Genomic DNA, 27,582 nt, shown 5'->3' on the forward strand with positions numbered 1-27,582 from the left:
GAAATAAAAATTTCTCAATTTATGGTTATAAAAGCAAGCTGAAAATAAAGCACTAACTTACCCATGGATACACAGCCACACATCTAATAAAGCCAAGGTTTTCTTCCCGCCATGCTCACTTTCTTTCCTCAGTACTATGTTGTCTCAATCTAAAGTCTAACCTCTTTAGTAGTGTTTTCTTCACATTATTTGAGGACATATTAATATATTTTATCTTTGAAAGTGTAAAAGTGATTCTGAATATTTGAGCATATAAAATTTAATACAGATATAACCACTGCTCCAAAATGTGGACTGAGTGCTCAGCTTATACTTCTGGCTAGGCCCAACCCAGACCCGTGCAGGCATTTGGAAAGCAAAGCAGAGGATGAGGCTCTCTAGGGCACTGTACCCTTGCTCACAAATAAATTTTAAAATTTTTAAAACATGGAAAATAAACAGGATAGATGAGATTTGAATTCAGGTCTATCTGGGTCGAAAGTCTAAAATCCTTAAAAACGCTTCCACATGGCTTATATTACTATCATACAGTAATTAATGTTAGGTATTTTAAAGTGGCTTTATTTTAAAAATCTGAAATGCTAAACATATTAAAACCAACATGCCAAAAATATCTATTTCCTAAACAAAAGAACCAATTTTTTCAGTAAAGATTTACTTCTATTGGAAAGGACGATTTACAGACAGAAGGAGAAAAAGACCTTCTGTCCGCTGATTCACTCCCGAAACGGCCGCAAAGGCTGATACTGAACCAAAGCCAGGAGCCATGTTCCACTGCTTTCCCAAGCCACAACAAGGGAGCTGGATGGAATGTGGAGCAGCTAGGGCACAAACCGGCACCCAGATGGTGAAGCCAGCACTTAAAAAGTGGTTTAGCCAATTGAGCCATCGCACCAGGCCCAATTACTAATTTTTTTTTTCAAATTTGGAAGGCAGAGTCATGCAAGAGAGATGGTCCTGCAGGTGAGCGCATACAAAGGTCAGAGAGAGGGAAAGGAACATCTTCCCATCGCTGGTTCACACCCCAAACTGCCATAGCAGCCGGGCCTGGGCCAGGTCAAAGGCAAGAGCTGGAACTCCATCAGTCTCTCACATGGGAGACAGAGGCCCAAGTACGTGGGCCACCAGCCGCTGCAATATCAGGCACATTAACAAGGGAGCTGGTTCACAAATAAAGTAGTCAGGACTCAAATCTGTGCTATACGGGGTGATGGCTTCCCAGGCAGTAGCTTGATCCACTACTCCACGATGCCAGTCTGAAAGAATGCACACAATGGCTCACCACGCTAACCATCTGCCTACAAAAGCTAGGAGCCCATGTAGATGCTGCTTTGTTTCTTGGTTATTCCACTTCCCATCCAGCTAACTCGCTGTGTGTGGCCTGGGAAAACAGAGGACAGCCCAAAGCTTTGGAGCCCCGAATTATGTCCCCCAAAGAGAACCCTGGTTCCTGGCTTTACATTAGCTCAGCATCAGATGCTGCAGCCAGTTGATAGTAAAATAGGAGATGCAAGATCTCTCACTCCATCTCCCCTTTTCGCTATAACTCTTTCCAATAAAAATAAATAACTCTTTTTTTTTAAAGAAAGGATTCAAATACAAAAAAGGTCTTTAAAAACTTCATGGAAGCTTGTATTATGAAAAAAATGTAGAAATTTCAAAATTTTACAGCAAAATAAACTTTAACTCTTCTTCATTAATTTTTTGAAGCAGTTTCATACATCATTCGTCTATAAAATCCTTCATTTGAGGAAATGACAAAAAACAGAACCTTGGAACCCAAATTAAAATTGTTTTTAAAACAATTAAAAGCTTAAAATGGCTGCTGAATATTTTTTAAATACATTCATGTGAGGTCAGCACTGTTGCACAGTGGCATGCTCCACTTCCCCTCCAGCTCCCTGCCCGTGGCCTGGGAAAGCAGCAGAGGACGGCCCAAAGCCTTGGGACCCTGCACCCACGTAGGACACCCAGAAGAAGCTCCTGGCTCTGGCTTTGCATTGGCTCAGCTCTGGCCATTGTGGCCATTTCAGAAGTGAACCAATGCAGCCACGTGTGGAGATGGATGGAAGATCTTTCTCTTCTCTCCTGTCTATAAATCTGCCTTTCCAATACAAATAAATCTTAAAAAAAAAAAAACGTAAAAGATGATTTCTCTCTCTCCTCACCTCCCCATTGACTCTGCCTTTCAAATAAATAAATAAATCGAAAAACAAATATTCATGTGGAGGTGGGCATTGTGACCCAATGAATTAATGAACTGACAAGAGCCAGTTACGATACCCTTCGGGTATCAGCTATGCTGTGTTTCTGATTCTGCTTCCTAGTAAAGTGCGCTGGAGACAAGAGCTAAAGGCCCAAGTATTGGGTTCCATGTCTCAGTGTGGCCTGCTCTAAGTTGGTGCAGACATTTTAGTGAGCCAATGGGGTGTACAATGGTAAAAGGGGGGGCTCTTTCTCTTTCCCTGTATTTTCCTGTCACTTTTCATTTGAAATAAATATTTTTATAAGTTGTGCACAGAGAGAACAAGTATTCAGAGAAAACACACTGAAATAGTTGCTTCCCTGTTTTATCTATGTAGATAATTGGTTTCCTAACAATATTTATGCTTTCTCTTTTAGGAAATAACTTTCTACAAGAAAGCTTAAAAGAAAAAGAAACACAACTATTACATATGACAACACGTCACACACTTTGAAAATTATGTATGACTTCATGTCCCACTTATCTGCACACATGTCTATTTCCAGACACCTAGCTTAGATCAGACACCGCTGCTGCACCTCCGAACCTCTGCAGCTACTTTCAAAATAAAGACAAGATTAGAAAATATAATCCCTGACAGGCAACATGAACATAAGCAATGAGCGTAAGACTTACCATCTTGATGCCTGTGGAAAACGTCACCGGTTTGACGGGCTTCGGCTTCTCCAGCTGCATCTCCAGCTGCGTCGATCTATCTTTATGCTGCGCCAGGAGCAGAGCAACGGGAAGATCGGAACTCTCCTACGAGCAAAGCCCAACAGGAACGTTACAAAGGCAAAAGCAGAGAGCAACAAGATTTGTGTTTTAAATCATGCCTTTTTCCATAAGCATCTGATGCCGAACTAAATGCTCGTTTTATGGAGAACATATTACAAAAAAAAAAAATATATTAACATTCCCTAATTAGAAAAAGCTGTTGTAGACTTATAAATCAAAATAACCTGCAAACAAGTATTTTTATAAGATCCACATTAAAGACAATAGAACAGGGCTCTATTTCATCTAGCAAACCAACCACATTAATAAAAACCAAACAAACAACAAAAAAAAAATAAGCTAATCACAAAAAGAATGACAAAGTACTATAACGTAGATCAGATGTTTATTTCTAAAAGTCCACTCTTTTACCAGTGAATTCAGACCAGCCTGAAATTGCTTCCCATTACACTTCACCTGGGGCCGTTTGGAAATTGTCCGTGTTCTGTTTTGCACAATGGAACTATTGTTAGCACAACCGAGAGTGTATTTTACTCTCCCTTATTGACTTGCTGTGAAAAAGTAAGGCAACATTTTTTAAATTAAGTCATCAAATAATAGTAAAGATTTTATTAATCTTATATTGATGGATACTAAATCGGGGCCACTATTTTCACAATTCTGCACACAAACTTCAACAACACAAGCAAATTACCGACTAATTCTTCCACGTAAGCTAGTATTGATTTTTTTGCATGGTTAAACTTTTGTGGTGCCAGGGTCTAGACTAAATGATATCCAGACATTCTCCTTGCTGAATTCTCAGTTAAACCAGAACCTAAAAGCCCTCATAGGAGATTCTCTCTCACACACATGCACAATGCTATCTCTACTTATAAACAAAGATGCAGATACAAGCACATTTCTATCTGCTACTCCCAGGTTATCTGTTAAAAAAAAAAAAAAAAACACTGCTCAAATGATAGCTTTTTTCCATTTTTATTATTATTTTATGACATAGTATTTCCATAGGCTCTGGGATTACGCTTACCCCTTCCCCATATGCCCTCCCCCGGTACACCCTCGCTGATTTCCCGTATATTATTACAATAGTATATATTTTTTTCATAAACAATCACAAGTCCATAATCGTGGGTATGGACAATGGCAGAGAGTCCAGCATCCTATTGTCAAGATATATTGAATAGTTTCATTGGGAGTCCATCTTTAGTCTGGAAGTAGAGATGCATACTGCATTGTAGACTCACATCTGGATATGACAGTCTCCATTACACAGCTACTATACATCCCCTTAAATGAAAATCCACAATACAAAATCAACAGGAAGAAAAAAGAAATTGACGATGCCATGCAGTTAAATGACATGCTACCAAATGACCAATGTGTAGCTGAAGAAATGAAAATCAAGATCCATCTTCCACTACTGTGTAAAGAATTTAATGAGACAAATTTCAAGAACAAAAACATCATTACCCATGAGATACAGTTTCCACTGATTTTTTTTGGTGAGATGTGTCTCCTCTAGGCAACAAATAGATGATTTTGTCTTTTTAATCCAGTCTACTAATCTATGATGTTTGATTGATGAGTTTAATCCATTTACATTCAAGGTTAATATGAATGGATGGTAATCTGGCCCTGTCATTTTAACAATGGGTTGTTCATTTAGCCTCCTGTTATTATCTTACTGGGATGTTCTTCACATTTGCCTTTGGTTTTGGTGGGCGCTATGCTTCTGTTAAGAGAACATCTTTAACAAGAGAACATCTTTTATAGGGCAGGTCTGGAAGAGGCGTATACTGTGAGCTTTTCTTTACTGTGCAAGAATTTTCTTCCATTTTCAAAGACAAAGGAATGCTTTGCTGAGTACATTATTCTGGACTGACCATTTTTACTTCTAGAATCTGGGATATGTTGCTCCATTCTCTTCTGGCCTGTAGTTTCCTATGAGAGGTCAGTTGTAAGTCTGATTGCAATTCCTCAATGTCTCAACTTTTTTTCCATATGCACATTTAAGGATCTTTTCCTTCTGTTTGACTGAAGAGAGTTTACCAAGTAGTGACTACCCATAACTGAATCCTGAAGAAACTGTTCTGTGAACATTTCACAGCATGAAAGCAAACATATTCTAACCTTCTAACCAAACCTGAACTTTGTCATTTTCTAAGACACACGTGTTGATAACTAATATAGTTAAAGTAATTGCTTCACATTACACTGCAGCAGTATTTAACATACTAACCATTTCTAATTAGCAGAATTGCCCAAGAATAAAATTCCATATCCAAACTTAATAACAGAGGATTTCTTGGAAATGCAGTATTACAATTAAAATGTTAAGAGTGTGCGGCAAAACTGTGTAGCAGGCAAAGCCATCACTGACAGCTAACATTCCATATGGTTGCAGGTTCGAGTCCTAGTTACTACACTTCTGACCCTGCTCCCTACGAATATACCTGGGAAACTAACAAAAGATTCCCCAAATGTGTGGGTCACAGTACCCACGTGAGGACCGACATGGAATTCCAGGTTTAAGGCTTCCACGCGACCCAGCCCCCGCCATTTTGACTACTGAAGGAGTAAGCCAGATGAATGTTGCTGCTCTACATCCCCCTCTCCGTCTCTCCATCTCTGCCTTGCAAATCAATAAATGAAATCTTCATAAATCAAAAACACACAGTAAACTGAAGGAGGCTGGTATTGCAGATCCCGGGTAAACCTATGACCTCTGACACCAGTATTCCACGTGAGCAACGGTCCTGTCCAGGATCTACATCCCACCCAGCTCCCTGGTGACGGCCTGGGTAAAGCGGCAAAACACAGGTGCCTTGGAGTCCTGTCACCCGCATGGCAGACCTGGACAAAGCTCCTGGCTCAGGCTTTGGCTCGGCCCAGTTCTGGCTGCTGTAACTATACAGGGCATACACTAGCAGATGGAAGACATCCCTTTCTAATTCTTTCTCCCTCCCTCTCTTTCAAATAAGCAAATTGCTTTTCTTAAAAAGTAAATAGAAGAATACAACTTTGGGCTATAATATAGAATATTATTTTAGAACAAAATTATTGAGACTTAAGAGGCCAATGGAGAATTAATAAAATATACTATGATTATATATTTGAATACGCTAAATATTCCACCACTAGTCATTACTAATAATATTAATAACAATATAACTAAGAAGGCCTACAGCTATTTTTGCTTCATTAAGATTTTTACAGTATGAGCCCTGTGTGACAGCAGGGTGGCTTAACCCTCGCCTTGCATCCATCAGAATACAACATGGGCGCCAGTTTGTATTACACATGCTCCATTCCCATCCAGCTCCCTGACTGTAGCCTAGGAAAGCAGTTGAGGACGGCCCAAAGTCTTGGGACTCTGCACCAGCACAGGAGTCTGGAAGAAGGTTCCTGGCTCCTGGCTTCAGATTCGCGCAGCTCCGCCTATTATATCCCCTGGGGAGTGAATCAGCAGACAGAGGATCTTTCTCTCTCTCTTTTCTTCTCTGTATATCTGCCTTTCCAATGAAAATAAATAAATCTTTTTTAAAAATTAAAATATGAAGAACATTTTAAATGGGCTAATACCAACTGTATTTTTAAATAACAGTTCTAACTCTTCACATACAAAAACTTAAAAAATGAAGAATTTTCTTGGTTAAAATGTTATAATCCTTCCTTTTCAGTTTTTACTCTAATTGGAATAAATTCCATCTTTGTAACTAGCATTTGCTATAAAAGGAAAATTTTTTACATACAGAGAAATCATGTTCATTTCTAAAAAAGTTGCTACTGAAGACTTCAACCTGTATTAATTTTGGGTTCACCCTCACATAAAAGGAACTGGGTATTAAAGTATCTTGGTAAATAGCTGAAATTTAATAAAAATGAACATTCTTGGGGAGGGCTTTAGGGGAAATCCCTGATCTTAAGGAACTGTATCATGAAAAATAAAAAATTTTTTAAATTAAAATTTGCACCAAAAAATTAAAAATTCTACAAATTGTGCACAAACCCTAGTGCTAAAGTACAGAATTTACTTCTAACTAAATTCATTCTCACTTTCGCACTCAAAATGGTGGGGCCTGAATGCTTCTATGAGAGTTAGAATATAATTAAGCAGGATCTCAAACAATAACAACAAACCTAAAACATAAAAAAGTCATGTGAAACACATTTTCTGGGAAATATTTAACATGAAGATTCAGCTTTCCGGATATTTCAGTCTTGCTAGGCTTCCATTTTACCTTGAAAGGCTCCCTAGCCCAATTACCTAGAGGTGTACTGTTTAATACTTAAATTTTAATAAGACTGCCTGTAATACTCATTAAAAATTATATAACCATTTTTAAAAGATTTATTTGAACTGACTTTAAGAAAAACATGTGGGAAACAATATTTCTAATAAAAATCAACCACTGTGTTGGACAATAATATTACTCCACACAAATTTTAAGACATTCACTGAAACGAATTCTCAGAGTATTATAAAAAAATTTAATAAGTCAGGACATGATTAAAAACCTTTTTCCCAATAAATAACCTTAAAAAACAAACAAAAAAAACTTTAGTCCAAACTGTCAAAAAAAAAAAAAAGAAAAAAACCTGAATCTACAGTTAGAATCAACCAAATGGACATTCTAGCCAACATTATTGAAATCTTAAGCAATAAATAAGATCATAGCACTAAAATATCATCACATACAATATTATGTAATGTCAAAGCCTTTTTGAACAAAAATCAAATGAAACTTATTTTTAAAACTTTTAAATATTGTAACATGACATTTCAGTTTTTAATGTACACTTGTATTTCCTTTTTTTCATCCACATTCTTAAATGTCAATGCTTATTACAGGTTTAAAAAGAATTTGGCACAAAACCAAATCAATAAACAGTATAAAAAAATAATACATATTACTTATTGCATAAATTAGGTCTACAGATTAATTCCTGGAATTTAGCTATTAGATATAAATGTAATGTTAGTTTTTAAAATAAACTATAATATCCTTGTGTTAATAATGGTTCAAGAAAATTAAAAGTAATCAATTCAGTTAGGAGTAAAATTATGTTAACATTTATCAGAAAAGAATTGCTAAAAAACTGAGAAATTAAGAATCTTTTAAAATACAATTTTACATGTTAATCAAAGATTTAAACTTAGAGGCATTCTAATCCAATCTGCAATAATTACCTGTACCAATGAAGAGAGAAAATTACTAAGAGTTATTTAAGCACATGTTACAGGATCTAAATAGTGAAGAAAATATGTGCAGTAATGACTTGCAGGTGCAGAAAACAGAAAGTAACCAAGATGGAAAACTCACAAAACCAGTCTTAACTCCACATTATACAAATGAGCATTAGCAACTGAATATTGTGCTTTATCAAAGAGAAATTTTATACCAAGGAGCCGCAAAACCCAGTACTTTTGGTCACTAAAATGATAATATTAAGAATAGCAACTATACAAAGGTGGCTAACCTCAAAATGAAATATAACACCTTCATAATATCAGATGAAAAACAGAACATTAAAAATATATTTTTATTGACTATTGAAGCTCTATATTTGGAATTAATCCAACCAATGGTATAGAATAGAAATTCTTCCTCCCAAAATACACTCCTTTGTATAATATAAGAAGAAACTTCCAATAAAACACCAATACTAATCCATTTCTGAAATGTTTAGTTTGTTATCAACCATGTTTACAAACCACAACTCATGTGTCATTTCAACTGTCGGTTACACTTGCCACTCAACCATTTCAGGGACTCCTTAAAGCTTCCAAGGAAAGCTTTCCCAGAACCAAACTCTCATCCACTCCTAGAAAACAGAGTTTATGGGCATTTTCTATGCTAACATCATTAGCACCCTTACTCCTATTCTCCCTTAAATTCTCACCTACTTCTTTCTCTTAATTGCTTTTTGTCTATTTATTTACTGTCTTTTTATATGAAAAGCTATTTTCTCAACACTATGTTTGTAGTTAGACCAACAATCTTGTTCTATTATTATTATTATTATTATTATTATTACCATCTTATTGTAAAGTCAGATATACAGAGAGGAGGAGAGACAGAAAGGAAGATCTTCTGTCCAGTGACTCACTGCCCAAGCGGCCACACAGCCAGAACTGAGCCAATCTGAAGCCAGGATTCGGGGCTTCTTTTGGGTCTCCCAAGCAGTTGCAGGGTCCCAAGACTATTGTTATCATCTAACAATATAGACTATATAGGGCATTATTTGCTTAAAAATTCAAACAATTTGTAAACTGCCATTTCTTACAAATATCATATTTTTCCATGCAAAAATACAAAACATAATTCAGCCAGAGTGAAGTAACTGGAGGCATTACACATTTTGGCACAGAGCCAAAACACTTAAGCCAGAGCAAGTTTTTAAGGAGAAAAAGGCTCTGAAAAGAATGAGCTTTAATCAGCGTGCTCAGAAACATTTAAACAATCCATTATAAGTATCCTAGCATTATTTAAGCTTTAATGTTTCATCTGAAAATAAATGCATGCACAAAAATTTGTTTAGAAAAAAGGATGAAATAAAATACACCACTTCATCTTGACATCATTCCAAGTCCACAAACGGTGTCATTTTCACAAATTAAATTGAAATTCTACATAACAGTTGCCAGTATATAAACAAACAGGTAATTGGGTACAATTATAATTATTGCCATTGCTAATAAGCTTATCAGTAAAATTACTTTGGGATAGAAACTGAGTATCAAAAACACTAATATTCTAGAAAAATTCTTTTCAAAACATGTTGTGTGGGTTAATGGTAGCCATAATTCTCCCATAAAAAAGTGGAATCTATATGCTTTTCCTTTGAAAGTTTAGCTTCTTTTAGTATGGTAGAATTGATGCTCTGCCATTTCGAGCCCCAAGTCCTTAACATTATCAGCTTCCATTTTTCTCACCCTCGGAATGTTCTCTTGCATACCCTAGAGCCAACACGCTGGATGACCAAACAGAAAACTGCCTCAACACTATGTTAGAGGAGAATAGGCTAAAAATGAGGAACATAAAATCATGTTAACTTTCACAATAGACATATTTATATTTAAAATAAATAAATAAACACCAAAACTAAAGGAGACCCAGAGCACAGAGTGTAAACAGCACTAGCTAGCGTACTAAACAGGAAAGCGACACCCGGAAGACTCTGCAGGAAGCACTGTTGGTGTGAACGCATACCAGGTCATCCAGAAACGCCTGCTTGTTCTTCCTCTTCAGGATCTGCTGCAGTTGTTCTTCCTTCTGCACGAAGAGGCGCCTTTGCTCATTTTCCTGCCGTTCCACCTCCAAAGCTTCTTCCAATTCTTCCTGTTCCCGAGTCTAAAACAGAAACGCACATATACGTGTAGCATGGACTACACTTACCAACCAAGAGCATGCCAAGTCTCATACTGTCTTTTTTGGAAAAATAAAACACACTAGTAACTTTTTTCAAGAATGCAGCAATTCTGCTAAAAGGGGAACTAACAGCTCATTTTATTTCACATGAACATGTTACTATGAAAGAGAATGGCAGCTAGCACTAAAGAAACACCTAAACAGGGGACATAAGCCGCAGCACAACAACATTTAAACACGGACGGAGGAACATGGTGGGCAATGCTGACAGCAGGAAGGGTAAGGTAAAAGCAGCATTAAGCTCTTAGGTCTATCGGAATACAGATGCAATTTGTTCAGTTCATATAGTAAGTTTAAAAATGAAATGAAACAGGAGGAGCACAGGAACATGGTGCACTCTCGAGACCAGGTGCTTCAGTCTGAACACTTCCTATAGCCCTTGTTTGTACACACCAACATCACATGACAACTTAACGTTGAGGTGATCTTTGTTGTCTCCCTCTCCGCTCTGTTCCTGTACATCAGCGCAGTTGCTAAGAGCCAGCAGCATCTCCCCAATCATCCTACACACGTCTAGCCCTTTATCGTGACTCTAGCCCAGGTTTCCAGGAGGGAAGAGAATTCAAATGATCCAGAAGGATCAGTATTAACAGATGTAAAAGTTAAGGGCTCAAACACAGAAATTGCACATTGAACCACTTGATTAATAGCACATAAGCAGCAAAGGATGAGCCCCAGAAAAAGAAATGCAGGTCAATGCAAATGGATATGCATTTAGAACAGGTGTGAGCAGGCATAGGGAACACACTGAGCACACCATTGACAGGGATGGAATTCCTTTTGGGAGGACAAGTAGAACCAGAAAAGGTTTCACATCGAACACTGAGCGTTGCATTGTGGCCTCCAGAAAGACACACTAAAGTGCTAACTGCTGGTACCTGTAAATGTGACTTTACTGGCAAACAAGGTTCTGCAGCTGTGATGTAGCCGGGGTCATGCTGGACAGGTGCAAGGGAGAAGAGCAAGTGCAAAGAGCAGCAGACATTACACTGATGAACCACACACCGCACCGTGACCCGTTCCGCTGGACAATGACCAGAAGCTGCAAAGGGGAAGAAAGGACGCCCCCCAGAGCTCCGCAGGGAGCAAGGCAGTGCTCACACCGTGATTGCTAACTCTCAGTCTCAAGTAATGGCGAACAGAATCAATAAATCCCTGGTATCACAAATGACTAAATGTCTCCTAACTTCCTATAGCAGCCCTAGGAAATTAAAAAATAAAAACTGAACCAAGGATTTAAACATTTAGTCCCATCAATGTTGGAACAGCCATTTAAACAAACAAAAAACGGGATAAAGACATGACTGGGATGCTTGGATTGTGTAAGCCATGAAATACAAGGGTGAAAGAAAGTTTAATGGAATCTTGTCATACTGAAGCAACTGAAGAGACATTGACGAAATCTGAGTTTAGAAAGAAGTCTGCTGGGTTCATTCCCAAAATGGCAGCAATGGATGGGGTTCCTGAGACCATAAAGTCTACAACCATCCTCACCAACTGGTAGATTAAAATTCATCTTAACTAGGTTGTCATTGTTCGAATCTGGCACAATTAGCAATGAAGGGACTTTCAGTAATATTTGCCCAGGAACTTTCTACTTCTCCATCACCCTTGCCACCCCCTCACACACAGAGCTACTTACAAGTCTCAGAACTCTCCATGATTGCCCAAACCTTCAAACCTCTGCTCTCACTTTCTCCTGTCTGGAATGTTCCATGCTATTCTCCCTGTCCTCTTTACTGTCCTGATTCTTTCAACAGGACAACTTCTATTCGTGCTTCATGGCCCTATCCAGATATCATCACCACTACAATGTGTTACCCAACCTTCTAGAATGGCTTATGTGCTCCCATAGTAACAGGTTTGCACCCATAGCAACAGGAACACAGTCCTTTCCAAGTGATTAAGACATTCATTAAAGGACCAGGATGATAACCTAGCACCTAAAGTCCTTGCCTTGTATGCACTAGGATCCCATAGGGCGCTGGTTCTAATCCCGGTGGCCTCACTTCCCTTCCAGCTCCCTGCTTGTGGCCTGGGAAAGCAGTCGAGGATGGCAAAAAGCCTTGGGACCGTGCACCCGCGTAGGAGACCTGGAAGAAGCTCCTGGCTCCTGGCTTCAGATTGGCTCAGCTTCAGCCGTTGCGGCAGTTTGGGGAATGAATCATCGGATGGAAGCTCCTCCACTATCTTTCCTCCTCTCTGTATCTCTGACTTTCTAGTAAAAATACATAAATCTTTAAAAAGACATTCATTAAAAATAAAGGCTTTCGGGCCCGGCATGGTCGAGCAGTGGTTAAGGTCCTTGCCTTGCATGCCCAGTATCCCATATGGGCACCAGTTCTAATCCCGGCGGCCCCGCTTCTCATCCAGCTCCCTGCCTGTGGTCTGGGAGAGCAGTCGAGGACGGCCCAAAGCTTTGGGACCCTGCACCCGCGTGGGAGACCCAGAAGAGTCTCCTGGCTTCGGATCGGCATAGTATCGGCGGTTGTGCTCACTTGGGGAGTGAATCATCGGACGGAAGATCTTCCTCTCTGTCTCTCCTCTCTGTATATCCGCCTTTCCAATTAAAAAAATTAAATAAAATTTTAAAATAAAGGCTTTCATACATCTTTGTATAATATATGTTTATCAGATATTCAAATGAATTTGCTGTGCTTAATATTTTTGGTCAGATTGCTAGAAATTATACACTGAAATCTCTATTAAGAATCCAAAAAAAAATCAAGAATAAAAACTAGCAAATTTACTAAGACCCTATATCCAGATTAGATCACTTTTTTGTTTTGTTTAATTTTTACAACTTGAGTTTAGGTCTCGGCTAAATGAAACAAACAAGATCTCTCTGGAAAGCAACTCAGCAACAGCTTCCTTGTGTCAGAAATGTGTCGTTCCATGCGCCTATTCAAACAAAAGATGAGTTCGTTTCGATAATACAAGTGCAATTTTTCAGAATAATGAGATTTCAACATCCAGAGACACAAAGTGCTAGTTGTTACCTCAGGCTAACAAAAGATGAATTGTAGCTCATGTTTTACATAACACACCACGGTTCACTCCTCCCAATGAGACCATCATTACTGATACATGCTGACCAACACCACCCTAAAAAAAATGTAACCCGGGCCCCAGCTGCCTAGGATGCTTAATATCCAGGTAAGTGTTACATGGCCAGGAGACAATTAGCACACAGCTGACTGGCATTCTAGGCCTGTTTAAGGCCAACTCTGTGTTATCTATAACAGTGTGACAGCATAGCTGCCTATTTTTTTTTTCCTTTTCTTTTTGATTTGGGGGGTGAAGGAAACAGAGCATCCACCACACCAACACAGGATCACATCAGCTGGGGCATCCTGTCTGCATATGACCCATGGGGACTGGGGACAAGTTGGAATGGGGTCCACTCCAGGCTTGTTTTGACATGCGTGATTTCTAAGGCCTTCCATGGACCAGGTCACTGCATTCGCAGATAATGGAGGGAGCTGAGAAGTGGATCAGATGGAGAAATCGGGAGGGCCTCCTTGGGCCAGGTCAAAGCACTCCCCAGCACGCATAAGAGCCTGGGTTGGTGGTGGATAGGGCCAGGCTGTGTTGCAGCACTCACAGGGGTTCTTTAGGGTCACCACAACTAGGCCACAGTACCTGAGGTTGCACACAGAAGTCAGGGCTGGAAGTGAGTGGGGCTGGGCCGTAGCACCTGCCAGCAAGTGCTAGAACTTGGGGCAGGCCATGCCAGATCGGATTGCAGCACCTGCCATCCTGTGTGAGAACAGGGGCTGAGGGTGGGCCTGGCAGGGATTCTGCAGGGTTGCCCTGAGTAGGGCATCAACACCACTGGCATGCGTGAGAGTCAGGACTGAAGGAGGGACTGGTCAGGCAGCTGCACCTACCAGAACCTGCGTTGGCTGCTGTGCAGCAGAGACAGGTCTGAGAACCTCACAGGTAAAGTTTCTTAGAGTATGCCTCAACTAGACTTCCGTGTTCCATCCCTGGCCTCGGTAAAAATCACATAGCTATGTGGTCCAACCCCTGATCACATGTTGTAGCAATGGGGGCCACCTCAGCTGCTGATTCCGGCACAAGATCAGAGAGTACACCCAGATGAATCCAAAAGGCAAGACATCCAGTTCATCTAAGCCAGAAGAGGACTTCAAGGATGGGAAGCAGGACTGAAGGCCAGGTTGAACACTCCAGGCCATGCTGTCACAGACATGGACAGGCAGCAGGCCCCACACAGAGTTTCTCCCCTTCGCTGCAAGGAAGCAACGACTTCTCCAAACAATCAAGACCTTTCAAGTTACCGCTTAGAATACTGTCCCCCTCATCTGTGTCTCTAAAGCAACATCAAATGACGTCAGCTGCAGTCTGACAGTAAGAGGAGCAAGGCACTTCTACCTCCCAACTCCCTACACACACAGGAGGGAAAACGGAAACATTTACCTTACCCACCTTCACCTGCACCTGCACCCAAACCTGCTCTATCCTAATCAGTGGCCCACATGGGTCTGCGGCCTGCTGGTCTTTGTAATAAATATTACAATAAAATTAAAAATGTGTAATTGATAACAAAAGGACTATAAAACTGGGGGAAAACTGTATCCTGGTGGCTGGTGCTGAGGCACAGCAAGGCAGCACCGCCCACACGCTGTATGCACACTGGCTGGAGGCCCCGCTGCTCCACTTCCCCTCCAACTCCATGCTAAAGCGCCTGGGAAAGCAGCTGACTGCTGACTGCTGACTTGAGCCCAACCCAGCTGCTGTGACCTTCTGGAGAGAGAACCAGTGGATGAAAGACTTCTGTGTCTGTCTTTCTTTCTCTGTAATTCTGCCTTTCAAATAAACAAATAGATCTTAAAAAAAAAAAAATGTAACCTGAAGTCCATGTTTATGTCAATATCACTCTCCCCAGTAAGTATCACTAACAAGTGCTCTGCCAAGAGTGATCAAGTGGTAAGTGATAAGGAATTACTCCCCAGACATGAAGAACATAAGCAAGGGCTAAGCATTACTAAACAGTGAGAGCAGTCAGAACAATTTCACTGTAGCACACGGGAAACAATAAGCCTGCTTTATTCCATCACTTATCATTTCTAAAATCTGACACTTAGGAGTTCCAACTTTAATAAAGCCAGTTTAGAATTAGGTTATTTTTTCATTTCAATCCACAATATTACTTCCCAGCTTAAACTATGAGTGAAAAGGCATTTGCTTGAACAGAACGGCCTTTCATTATAAAATTAACTTGGGCGAATGCAAAGATTACCTCAGCAACACTATTTTACATTTACCTTTGATGTCCCTAGATGTATTTTTGATGTACTTAGTTTTGGCATACTAATGCTTTCAGAAATGAGATGGATTTTTTAAGGAAGCCAGATTCCTTGAGAGTTTTATGGCAGAAAAGAAGTGTCTAAGAGAAACATTTTAGCACCATTAGGAGGAAGTCCCTCCCAGACACAAGAGGGAAACAGAAGCTGAGCAGGGAAGCAGCTGTTTCCCTGGAGACACCCACATTCCACCCCAGGGGCCTGGCTCCTGTCTCTGCTGAACCCGACTCCAGCTTGCCACAGCACACGGGGCAACAGGAGATAAACATGTGGTCCCCACCATCTACACGGCAGACCCAGACTGAGTCCACAGCCACAGTAACGGCACACATTTGAGGAATGAATCAGATGTCTCTCTCTCTCTCTCCCTTCGTCTCTGCCTTCAAATAAATTTAAACACAAAACAAAATGAAAGCTTTGCGATTCAAAGACTTTTTTTTACTCATTTACATTTTATCAATCATTTTACTGATTACAACTTGCTTAGCAATTATCTCTGCGGACTCAAATGCAGAAAGCCAAGCTGTACTAAAAAACATTAAAGCTAGGGGCTGGCACTGTGGTGCGGCATGCTCATCCACCAGCTGCAACGCCAGCATCCCTTACGGCTGCCCGATCATATCCCAGCTGTTCCACTTCTGAACCAGCTCCGTACTTATGGCCTGGAAAAGCAACAGAGGATGGATCAAGTCTTTGGGCCCCTGCACACACGTAGTAGACCCAGAAGAAGCTCCTGGCCACTGTGGTAACTTGGGGAGTGAACCATAGGATAGAAGGGATCTCTCCCTCTCTCTCTCCTTCTCTCTGTACACCTGCCTTTCAAATAAATTTTTTTTCTTTTTCAGAAAAATGTAAAACGAACATGAATAAATTAGACAATTACATCACTGCACACAGGTAATTCTTTCCTTATACAACATATTTTAATAATCAATTTTAAACTCAAAATAACTATATCAGCTCAACTGAATTAAACCAAAATTTCTTTTCTTTTTTAAAGATTTGTTTGAGGGCCCGGCGGCGTGGCCTAGCGGCTGAAGTCCTCGCCTTAAATGCCCAGGATCCCATATGGGCGCCAGTTCTTATCCCGGTAGCTCCACTTCCCATCCAGCTCCCTGCGTGTGGCCTGGGAAAGCAGTCGAGGATGGCCCAAGGCCTTGGGACCCTGCACCCGTGTGGGAGACCTGGAAGAAGTTCCTGGCTCCTGGCTTCGGATCGGCACAGCATCAGCCATTGTGCTCACTTGGGGAGTGAATCATCGGACGGAAGATCTTTCTCACTGTCTCTCCTCCTCTCTGTATATCTGACTTTCCAATAAAAATAAATCTTTAAAAAAAAAAAAAGATTTGGGCTCGGCGTGGTGGCGCAAGTGGTTAAGTCCTCGCCTTGCACGCCAGGGATCCCACATGGGCGCTGGTTCTAATCTCAGCAGCCCCGCTTCCCTTCCAGCTCCCTGCCTGTGGCCCGGGAAAGCAGTCGAGGACGGCCCAAAGCTTTGGGACCCTGAACCCGCGTGGGAGACCTGGAAGAGGCTCCTGGCTTTGGATCGGCATAGCATCGGCCTGTTGCGCTCACTTGGGGAGTGAATCATCGGACGGAAGATCTTCCTTCTCTGTCTCTCCTCTCTGTATATCCGCCTTTCCAATAAAAAATAATAAAAATAAATCTTAAAAAAAAAAAAGAATTGTTTGAATATCAGAGTCATAGCAAGGAGAAACTAAGAGACAAAGAGAGAATCTTCCATCTATTGGCTCACTTCTTAGATGAATGCAATAGATAGGATTGGGCAGGCTAAATCCAAAGTCAGGGACTTTACCTCGGTCTTTTATTTGGGTAACAGGGACCCAAATACTTTGACCATCTTCTATTGCTTTTCCCAGGTCATCAGTAGGGAACTGGATGGGAAGTGTAGCATCTGGAAATTGAACTTGCTTGGGCCCATACGGTATGACAGTAGTGAAGGAGGCGGCTGAACCCACCATGCCACAACCCACTATGGTACCACACTGGCCCCTCAAAATTACTTTCATATGTAATGATGCTTCTATTTAAATGAAATGAAAAGATAACTGGAACAGAAACAAAATTAGCTGCTGCATTTATTCTGATTTAAGCACGTCTTCATCTTATTTTACATGAATAATGTCTTTGCTTTCTATATCTCCCACTTGGAAGATCCATCAACCTTTGCGTAGGCTCTCTACTCCCCCATTAAATGAGAAATTAATTAATGTCCTAGAAAAACATGAATTTCTATTATTTTTGTGACCACTGCCCAAGTGTATACTTAGCAGGGAAATACACAGCATTAACAATCACCTACATTTAGGATCCACTTTCTTAGGATAGCACAGTGGAACATAATGCTATAAAAGCTATTCTAGCTATAGTGCCATGTGTGTGCCTATCTACATTTCTAATTAATATGTTCTGACCTAAGTTTCAGCTAATCCTTCATAAATGAAACTTCTTCTAAAGAAAGCTTTTTCTAAAAAATTATCACATGAAAACATTTGCTTCTAATATAAAAGAAGAAAATACTTAGCAACCAACCAGCTTTAGCTTATTTTTCTGAATGACATCTTTGTTTTCCTTTTGGTACTTCTCCATTTTCTTTTTGGTGTTGTCCAAATCCACATTGTTGGTTAAGTTGAATACTGCATCAGAAGGGAAACAATGCCATCAAATACAATTGAAATGTAAATCTTGAATAGACATCCCAACCAAATAGTCACCACAAGGCTTTCTTTCTCACGTGATTGCCATGCCCTACGGCCATACCTGTATTCCTTAATTTGCCACCTAATTTCGACTTGCTCTGGCTACAACAACCATGCTTTTTGAGGTCAATGTAAAGACAGACTTCCAGACAAATGCACAGAATCACCTAACTCTTGTGTTTGCCATAATCATATTAATTTTTTATTGACCTCACTTTAAACCACAGGCACTATTCCTCATATTTTTAAGTTAATAAAGCAAGTTTGGGACCTACCACACTGGTCAGAATTAATACAGAAAACAGTTTGTGCTCCAGAAAATTAATAAAAGACCCAAAAGAATTTTTAAGATCATATATTTGTATAATTTATATCAAACAAAAAGATTTTATTCTCATCCTAATGGACTCGGCATGAAACTTAAGGGGGAGGTAACAGATAAACTGGTAGCAAAAACTTGACATAAATACTTTAACAGAAAGTACTGCCAAGTGTTCAATAAGTTAGAACTTTTTTTTTAATTCCAACTTAAAATAATCTGAATAACAAATGCTACACTCCTTTCTAACCTTATGTAAATGAGCCAAAATGCTACTGTCCTACTGGTGTGTCTGGACTCTTTATGAGGGACAGACATCCAGCAGTGGGGCAATGGAGACACACACATTTCACACTGACGTGCTGGAGTCAGCTCCCAGCTCCAGCTTTCTGTTCCCAAGCATCCCAGGAGACAGCAGGGGACTGCTCAGTAGCTGGGGCCCTACCACCCAGCTGAGAGACTGCGTGGAGTTCTTGGCTCTTCCAGACTTAGGTCTAGTCCAACTCTCAACTGTGTGGGCATATGGAGAATACACCAGCACATGGATGAACTCTCTCTAATGAACAAAATGCTTTAGAAGTTTTAAATAAACTCACATTATGAAGTATAACCTCATTACTATATCCTTTACAGTCTTAATCAGCTATGAAGACTCCATTTCATTTTCCACTTTATCTTTCCTCCTTACTTACCAATGCTTCTGGCTTCTTGCCCTAAGAACAACATGGATCTACCCAACTCAGTCTTTGTTTAAGCAACAGTCATCTCAAATAGTTCCTAGATGTGCTGTGATGAAAGCCTTTGAGAGTCCAACAGCAATACCGTAAGCCTAAAAGGCAACTGCCTGCTCTGTCAAGTAAGGACATTAAATAGACTCAAAGGACTGATGAGATTCATGATCTCCCATCTTAAAATGAAATTTTATTTCAAAGGTAGACAGAGACACGCACAGATCAGTCGCATCTGCTATCTGCTGGTTCACGCCACAGATGCCTCCAACAGCAATGGTTGGACGAGTGCAAAGGCAGGAGCAGAACTCAACCTGAGTCTCTCACATGGAAGGCAGGAACCCAAACACACAGACCATCCCTGCTGCCTCCCAAGATGCGCATCAGCAGGAAGCTGGACTGGACGACTGAGGCAAGATCCCAAATGGGCACTTCATCTGACATGAAACAGGGGTTCCAAAACAGGAACACGCATCACAAAGACATCTGTGACACACTAGTCACTAAGGGCACTTGCCTGTCTTAGCCAGCTACTCACAGTTTAGCCCTTCTATTCCACAGGTCATCCTCTGGGCCAGCAAATCTAAACGTCCACAACCTCAACATCTAGTAGCTCCAAACAGTGTAACTTTGTGTTAAAGACTTCTCAACCTATTCCTGAACAATAATTCTATATTGCAAACATCTATGAAGTATGCCCGACAAGCACCTGACCTAATTACTTCACCTAAGTCTACCAACACCAGGAGATGGCTACCACATTAATTACATTTCATGTTTAAGATTAAACATATCAATTTGTCTAGGGCATACAGCTAACACGTTGGGACAAGGATTTTAACACAGGCTACCTGATTCGACAACCTGGCTTCCATCATGCTGGCTGTGTGTGCCTCACGATGCTTGAAAAGTGCTGTCAGCCCAGTTGTCCTCTCAGCTCGCAGCCCACGCTTTCTAATCTCTACACCTTCAATCAAACTTGTCCCTGTACTCACAGGGCTTATCTGAGTACCAGGTTCTACCAGGGTCTAACCCACCCTTCTATGCCCAAGTTAATCACAAGCTCTTCTTTATTAAGTTGCAATTACAATCCCCATTCCTGAATGCGCACAATACATTATCTTACGAAAAGCTACATGTGGTATGAAGCTTCTTTAAACATTTTGGAATTACTTTGAATGCACAAATTTTACTTGAACTGTCAGAATGTTCCTAAAGGAAACAGTTTGTGTAAAACATCCTTATTATTACTACTATTCTACTTCATTCCTATCAGAATAGCAAAATGCAATCACAATAACAAATACTGGTAAGGGATGAGATTTTGATACACTGCTTTTGAGAATGCAAATATCAGTCATTTCAGTAATTTTTTAAAAATTTATTTTAGTTTTTCATTGGAAAGTCAAATACATCAATAAGAGAAGAGACAGAGAGGAAGATCTTTTGTCTGTTGGTTCACTCCCCAAGTGGCCACAACAGCTGTTGGAGCTGAGCCAATCCAAAGCCAGGAGCTAGGAGCTCTTCCAGGTCTCACATGTGGGATGCAGGGTCCCAAGGCTTTGGGCCGTCCTCGGCTGCTTTCCCAGGCCACAAGCAGGAAGCTGGATGGGAAGTGGAGCCACCCGGATTAGAACCTGCACCCATATGGGATCCCAACACAAGCAAATGGGGAATTTAACCACTAGGCTACCATGCTGGGCCAGTAATTTCCTAAAAAATTAAATCTGTTCTACCATAGAATCCAGCCATCAAGCTCCTAGGTATTGACCAAAGTGTGATAAAGAAAACTATATCTACATAAAAACATGTACAGGAATGGTTATATTTATTCATAATTATTCATATATGGAAGTAACTAAGATATCCTTCAGTGTGTCAATGCATAAATTGTAATAGATCCAAGTAATGGAATATTATTTAAAATTAAGATAAAATGAGAGGGCCCAGCATAGTGGTGTAGTAAGCTAATCCTCTACCTGAAGGATCAGCATCCCATCATATCCCCGGTAGAATGACCCAAAGCCTTGGGACCCTGCACCTGTGTAGGAGACCCGGGGGAAGCTACTGGCTCCTGGCTTCGGATCAGCACAGCTCCAGCCGTTGAGACCACCTAGGCAGTGAATGAGTGGACGGAAGACCTTTCTCTCTGCCTCTCCTTTTGTCTGTAAATCTGCCTTTCCAATAAATAAATCCAAAAAAAGGGGGGTGGGGAGACATAGATCCTAAACGAAATTGATCTGTTTATAGACAATTTCTACTTTATGATTATCTACAAATTTATGACAAATTACAGTAACAGTAAAACAACCAAACTGCCTATTTCATTTTTTTAGAAAGCAAAGGTAATAGCAACATGATACATTCAAATATAATCACAGATGAAACAAACACCCTCCTTTATAAAAAAGGGGGAGAAAACCATGAAAGTGAATTACTAATTTTAAAGCTTTTCAGATGAAGCAAGTCTTGTTCATGTCACAAGGAGTCAAGCTGAAATAACAGCCTTGAAGAAAAAAAAAAAAGAAGCTAATATTTTACAGCAACTATGTGACCCTTTATCTACTTACTGGTTTAGTTCAGATGTCGACCTGCCTTTAGTGAGGTCAATAAAAAGCAAACAAAAAATCTATTGTATTTTTTGAAAGATTTAATGCTATTTAAGTACAATTTTGGAGTGTTCTTGACATCTCGAATTCATCATTTAAAGCCCTTAGGACTTTCTCACCCTTCTAAAATAAGTATTCCCTGCACCAAAAGAATAGTATGTTTATTATGAAACAAGAACAAAGCGAGATAATCCCTGGGACCAAAATGAACAAGAAATTTTACATGTAAACTGCCATAATCACAAAAAAGAGCTTATTATTAATGCCATAAAAATGTGGATTTGCATGTGTGACCCTTCCATTGTAAAACCTTGGAGATCATTACACAAAATTTATCATTTTCACATTTACAATGTTAAAGGTCTCAGAATGACTTTTATACAACAAAATGATCATAAATTATGAATTCTCAAATGCCGTTTGAGCCACCCTACTCACCTACGTCCTCTCACTCCAGATGAAGGCATCTTCAATACTGCCTCTCTACCTACAAAGTGGAGCCTGGAATTCGTAAATCTCCCTCAAACTACAGTTCTTTTTTTTTTTTAAAGATTTATTTTTATTATTATTTTTTTTATTGGAAAGGCGGATATACAGAGAGGAGAGACAGAGAGGAAGATCTTCCGTCCGATGATTCACTCCCCAAGTGAGCGCAACGGGCCGATACTATGCCAATCTGAAGCCAGGAGCCTCTTCCGGGTCTCCCACGCGGGTGCAGGTTCCCAAGGGTTTGGGCTGTCCTCGACTGCTTTCCCAGGCCACAGGCAGGGAGCTGGAAGGGAAGCGGGGCTGCCGGGATTAGAACCGGCGCCCATATGGGATCCCGGGCGTGCAAGGCGAGGACCTTTAACCACTTGCGCCACCGCGCCGGGCCCTCAAACTACAGTTCTAAGCACACCTCCCCTGCCTGTCATCTCTTCCCCATGGCACACCATGCCCACACCCAGACCACCAGCCACTCTTTCAACCCACCAATCTCATGGGTTCTGACAGTGCGAAAAACCTGTTTAAAATTTGGCTCCATTATTTCCTAGCAATGTGATCTTGGGGACAATACATAATTTTTCTGTAACTCTTCTCCACATGAAAAATAGGGATAAAAATGTCTGTCACAGAGCTATACAGATTACGGATTCATGGATTTGTAACTCATTCTGGTTTTTAGTATTGTCTATTAATTTCTATTTTTTGATTAATAAAGTATGTTAGCACAGTCTCAGAAACACCTTGAAAAGAATAGTCACAAAGCAATTATTGACACAGAGAGCTGAATTGGAAGTAGAGCAGGCAGGACTCAAACCAGCACCCATATGGGATGCCAGTATAGACAATGGTTTAACCCACTAAACCACAACACCAGTGGTCCTCCACCCTCGCTGAGTCATCTTATATAAGCAACCCTTTCAAGTGTACTACCTTCCAAGGGCATACTATAATAGCCTAACCCCACTGGGTCATAACTCTAGATGTCATAATTAGATAAAGTCTCCACTCTTAACTCATTAACATAAAACATTCAGGACCAAGCCCAAACATATAAGCCTTTGGCAATATCCAAACTGTTATCCAAACTATAACACCCACCAAGAGTTCCTTTTCTTCACATTGTCCATAAAATCAGCCATTCTGAGGTGCAGGTTATAAGGCCTATGATCCCCACGTGCATTTCCCTGAAGCTGACTCACAATGAGGACGGTTCCATAACCATGTTCGCTATTTGTAAATCTTAATTTGACAAATGTCTATTCAAGAACATAGCCCATCTTTCAATTAGGTTATTTCTTCCTATTGAGTTGAGTTTATTACATATTTTCGAAATTAATTCCTTATAAAATGTATGAGTTGCAAATATCTTCTTCTACTTTGCATTCTCTCTTTACTTGGTTGTTTCTTACTCTGCAAAAGTTTTTGCTTCAGGCCTGGCGCAGTAGCCTAGTGGCTAAAGTGCATCGCCTTAAATACGCCAGGATCCCAGATGGGCGCAGGTTCTAATCGCTGCTGCTCCACTTCCCACCCAGCTCCCTGCTAGTAGCCTGGGAACGTAGTCGTAGTCGAGGACAGCCAAAGCCTTGGGACCATGCACCCGCATGGGAGACCTGAAAGAAGCTCCTGGCTCCTGGCTCCGGATCAGCTCAGTTCTGGCCACTGCAGCTACTGGGGAAGTGACTCAACAGACAAAAGATGTCGTCTCTGTCTCTCCTCCTCTCTATATATCTCACTTTCCCATAAAAAATTTAAAAAATTAAAAAATTTTAAAAATTAAATAAATATTTTTTAAAGTTTTATTTTAAAAATTAAATCTTTGCTTCACGTAAATCTTGACCTGGTTAGGTTTATGGCCCATGGTGTCACACACTCCTTCACCTGGGTTGTTGCTTTTGCAAGCTTTTCTATCCACCTGCAAAGGATGCCTTGTTGATTCTCCAAAATGCCCAATATCTTCATTATCTCTGTACCAAAATTCTGTTATTTTGTTAAAAACATTCTTCTATCCCTTTTCTACCAGGTAAATGTCTCTTCATTTGTCATTTAAGATCAAACCGAAATATTACCTGTTCTCCGAACTTCACCAATTCTAACCTTTACTTCCCAATGCAAAGTGTCCTATTTGTATACCAATAACATCTTACAAGTGATTTCAGTATTTACCACATTAAACTAAAAACTCAGGCCCAGAGTGATAGCCTAGTGGTTAAAGTCCTCGCTTTGCATGCCCGGGATCCCATATGGGTGCTGGTTCTAATCCTGGGGCCCCACTTCCCATCCAGCTCCCTGCTTGTGGCCTGGGAAAGCAGTCGAGGATGGCCCAAGGCTTTGGGACCCTGCACCCACGTGGGAGACCCAGAAGAGCTCCTGGCTCCTGGCTTTGGATTGGCTCAGCTCCAGCCATTGCGGTCACTTGGGGAGTGAACAATCGGATGGAAGATCTTCCTCTCTGTCTCTCCTCCTCTCTGTGTATCTGCCTTTCAATAAAAATAAATAAATCTTAAAAAAAAAACTAAAAATTCCAGCATGGGGAGAGGGTTCGGGGAGGGTTGGGAGGAATCCCAGTGCCCACAACACTGTGTCACATAATGCAATGCAATTAACAACAACAAAAAAATCTTCCTCTGTCTCTCCTCTCCATATATCCGCCTTTCCAATAATAATTTAAAAAAAAACTAAAAATAAATCTTAAAAAGTATGCCTTTCAAATAAAAAATAAACAAATCTGTTTTGAAGTAAAAAAAAAAATTCATATTTTACCAATTCTACCAATTTACCAATTTAGTCAAAATCTGTAACCACTCATGGCTGCCAAAAGTACATGCAAAGCACCGTGAGTACCATTAAAAGACAAACGCAGTGGCTGTAAGGCCCAGCCAGTTCCTAGAAAACTTCTAAATCATGTTCTATAGCTGTTTTGCCATGGTGGAACAAACAAGCTTAGACATTCTAGAAAAGTTTTGATAACAACCAAATAAAAAGATTTTCTGGATTGTCTCCAAAAAGAAATTAGAATATTCAGAGCCGAGCACAACAGCATAGTGACTTGCACGGGCAAGGATTTCATATTTGCACCGGTTAGTCCTAGCTACTCCACTTTCATTCCAGCTCCAGCTCCTGCTGTCGCCTGGGAAAGCAGCAGAGGATGGTCCAAAACCTTAGGACTCTGCACCCATGGTGGAGACCCAGAAGAAGCTCCTGGCTTCAGATCAGCTCTCAGTTTCAGCCATTGTGGCCACTTGGGAATGAGCCAGCAAATGGAGGATCCTTTTCTATCTCTCCTTTTCTCTATAAATCTGCCTTTCCAATAAAATAATAATGATAATAATAATAATAATAATATCTTTTAAAAATCAGAATATTCAATCCTAGGAATCTGAAGTTTCTGAAACCTTACCACAAATAGCCTAAAGAATAACCAATTTTATTATGTTCATATTTCCAGAATATATATTGTGGCTATAGCTGCCACCTATCAACTTTGCGTCAACAACGAAAATGATGACTGATCCTCAGAGTTTCATTCTAACTTTCATGGTCTATAGCCTTTATGTAATCTCAAAACCTGCACTTCATAATAATTACGGCAACTTTTTAAAAGAATATTAACAGTTTAATTGACATGCAACAACTTTGCACACTTTTCAATGTCTACAAAGTTTCATTTAAAAGAACTGAAACTGCCTATGTTGACGCAGGCCTGCTTTTGACTAATCACATCAGAAAACACTACGCTCAGATTAACCTCTAACTCCAGAATAACACTAAAAGACTGCTACTTCACTAATCAGCTCCTTCAGAGTAGCTTCAAACTGCTGTACCCATAGAATCACAAATTATGATAAGCAACATATGCCTTTAGCTACCCTGGATAAAGACTGACCAAGTTCGATGTTAGCAATCGGGGACCAGCATCACTGCATATTACATTAAGCCTCTGCCTGCAATGCCGGCATCCCCTATGGACACTGACTGGGATCCCAGCTGCTTCACTTTCAGTCCAGCTCCCTAATGGGAGAACAGTGGAAGAAGGCCCAAGTCCTTGGGCTCCTGCATACACGTGAGAAGCCTCGGAAGTTCTAAGCTTCTGCCTCAAAGCAGCCCAGTTGTGCCTACCGAGGCCATCTCGAGAGTGAGCCAACTTAAAGATCTCCCTCTCTGTCCCTCCTCTCTCTGTAAATCTGCCACTCAAAACATAAATAAAAATTCAAAAAAGAAAAAAAAGTCCCTGGATGTTCTTTTTGCTCCTTGAATTCCAATAAAATTAACTTACAGATTATGCTTACAAATCTAGCCACCCTTGCAGTTAAAGTGTTACTGCCTGTACAACCCTAGTTCTGGAAAAACAAACCATTACTTAAGTATGTTCTTCACTGGGACACTTCTTCCATTTGACAAACACGGTTCAAGTGCAGAAGAATTTATTTAGGTAAGCATCTGCTATCACAATGAAGGCTATTAACAAGCTTTTATGCAAGATGTTCTACTGGCCATCCAAAAAAAGCACAAATGTCATGGGCTAGCATGGTAAATTAAACACATACCAATTTCCTCCACTTCTTCAAGGAAATCATTGTATTCTCTTAGGCTAGGAAAGTCTTCTTCCCTTTTATTGTATCTTTAAGAGAAGGAAAATATCAACTGATTACATGTCATTGATTTGGAAATTTCGTTTTGCTTATTCTTTAATTCATACCTAATACAAAAAGGACTCTTTTTATATGAAAGATTATTTTCTCAACACAATGTTTATAGTTAGATCAACAATTCTCTCCCTTTGTTAAAAAATTTTTTATTAAAAAATAAGATATACAGAGAAGAGAGACAGAGAGGAAGATCATCCATCTGTTGACTCACTCCCCAAGTGGCCCCAATGGCCAGAACTGAGCCATTCTGAAGCCAGGAGCCAGGAGTCCTCTCCAGGTCCCCCACACAGGTACAGAGTCCCAAGGCCTTGGGCCATCCACGACTACG

General features: G+C 40.3%; 1 protein-coding gene across 3 annotated transcripts in view; it reads right to left on the reverse strand.

Moving 5' to 3' along the window:
- The window catches only part of MNAT1 (MNAT1 component of CDK activating kinase), a 137,048-nt gene that overhangs the window by 71,916 nt on the left and 37,550 nt on the right, over window positions 1-27,582 (reverse strand). For 2 of the 3 annotated variants that reach the window (XM_040975484.1, XM_040975485.1), the window contains exons 3-6: window positions 27,153-27,226; window positions 18,300-18,403; window positions 10,201-10,341; window positions 2,882-3,007 (exon numbers count right to left, since the gene is read on the reverse strand). In XM_040975484.1, the coding sequence (XP_040831418.1) occupies window positions 2,882-3,007; window positions 10,201-10,341; window positions 18,300-18,403; window positions 27,153-27,226 (445 nt within the window). The remainder of the gene's footprint in view (window positions 1-2,881; window positions 3,008-10,200; window positions 10,342-18,299; window positions 18,404-27,152; window positions 27,227-27,582) is intronic. The other variant, XM_040975486.1, reaches the window with a different exon arrangement.

The sequence above is a fragment of the Ochotona curzoniae genome, unplaced genomic scaffold (genome assembly GCF_017591425.1).
Source record: "Ochotona curzoniae isolate NIBS_2020 unplaced genomic scaffold, NIBS_Ocur_1.0 contig_2688, whole genome shotgun sequence".
NCBI classification, from domain to species: domain Eukaryota; kingdom Metazoa; phylum Chordata; class Mammalia; order Lagomorpha; family Ochotonidae; genus Ochotona; species Ochotona curzoniae.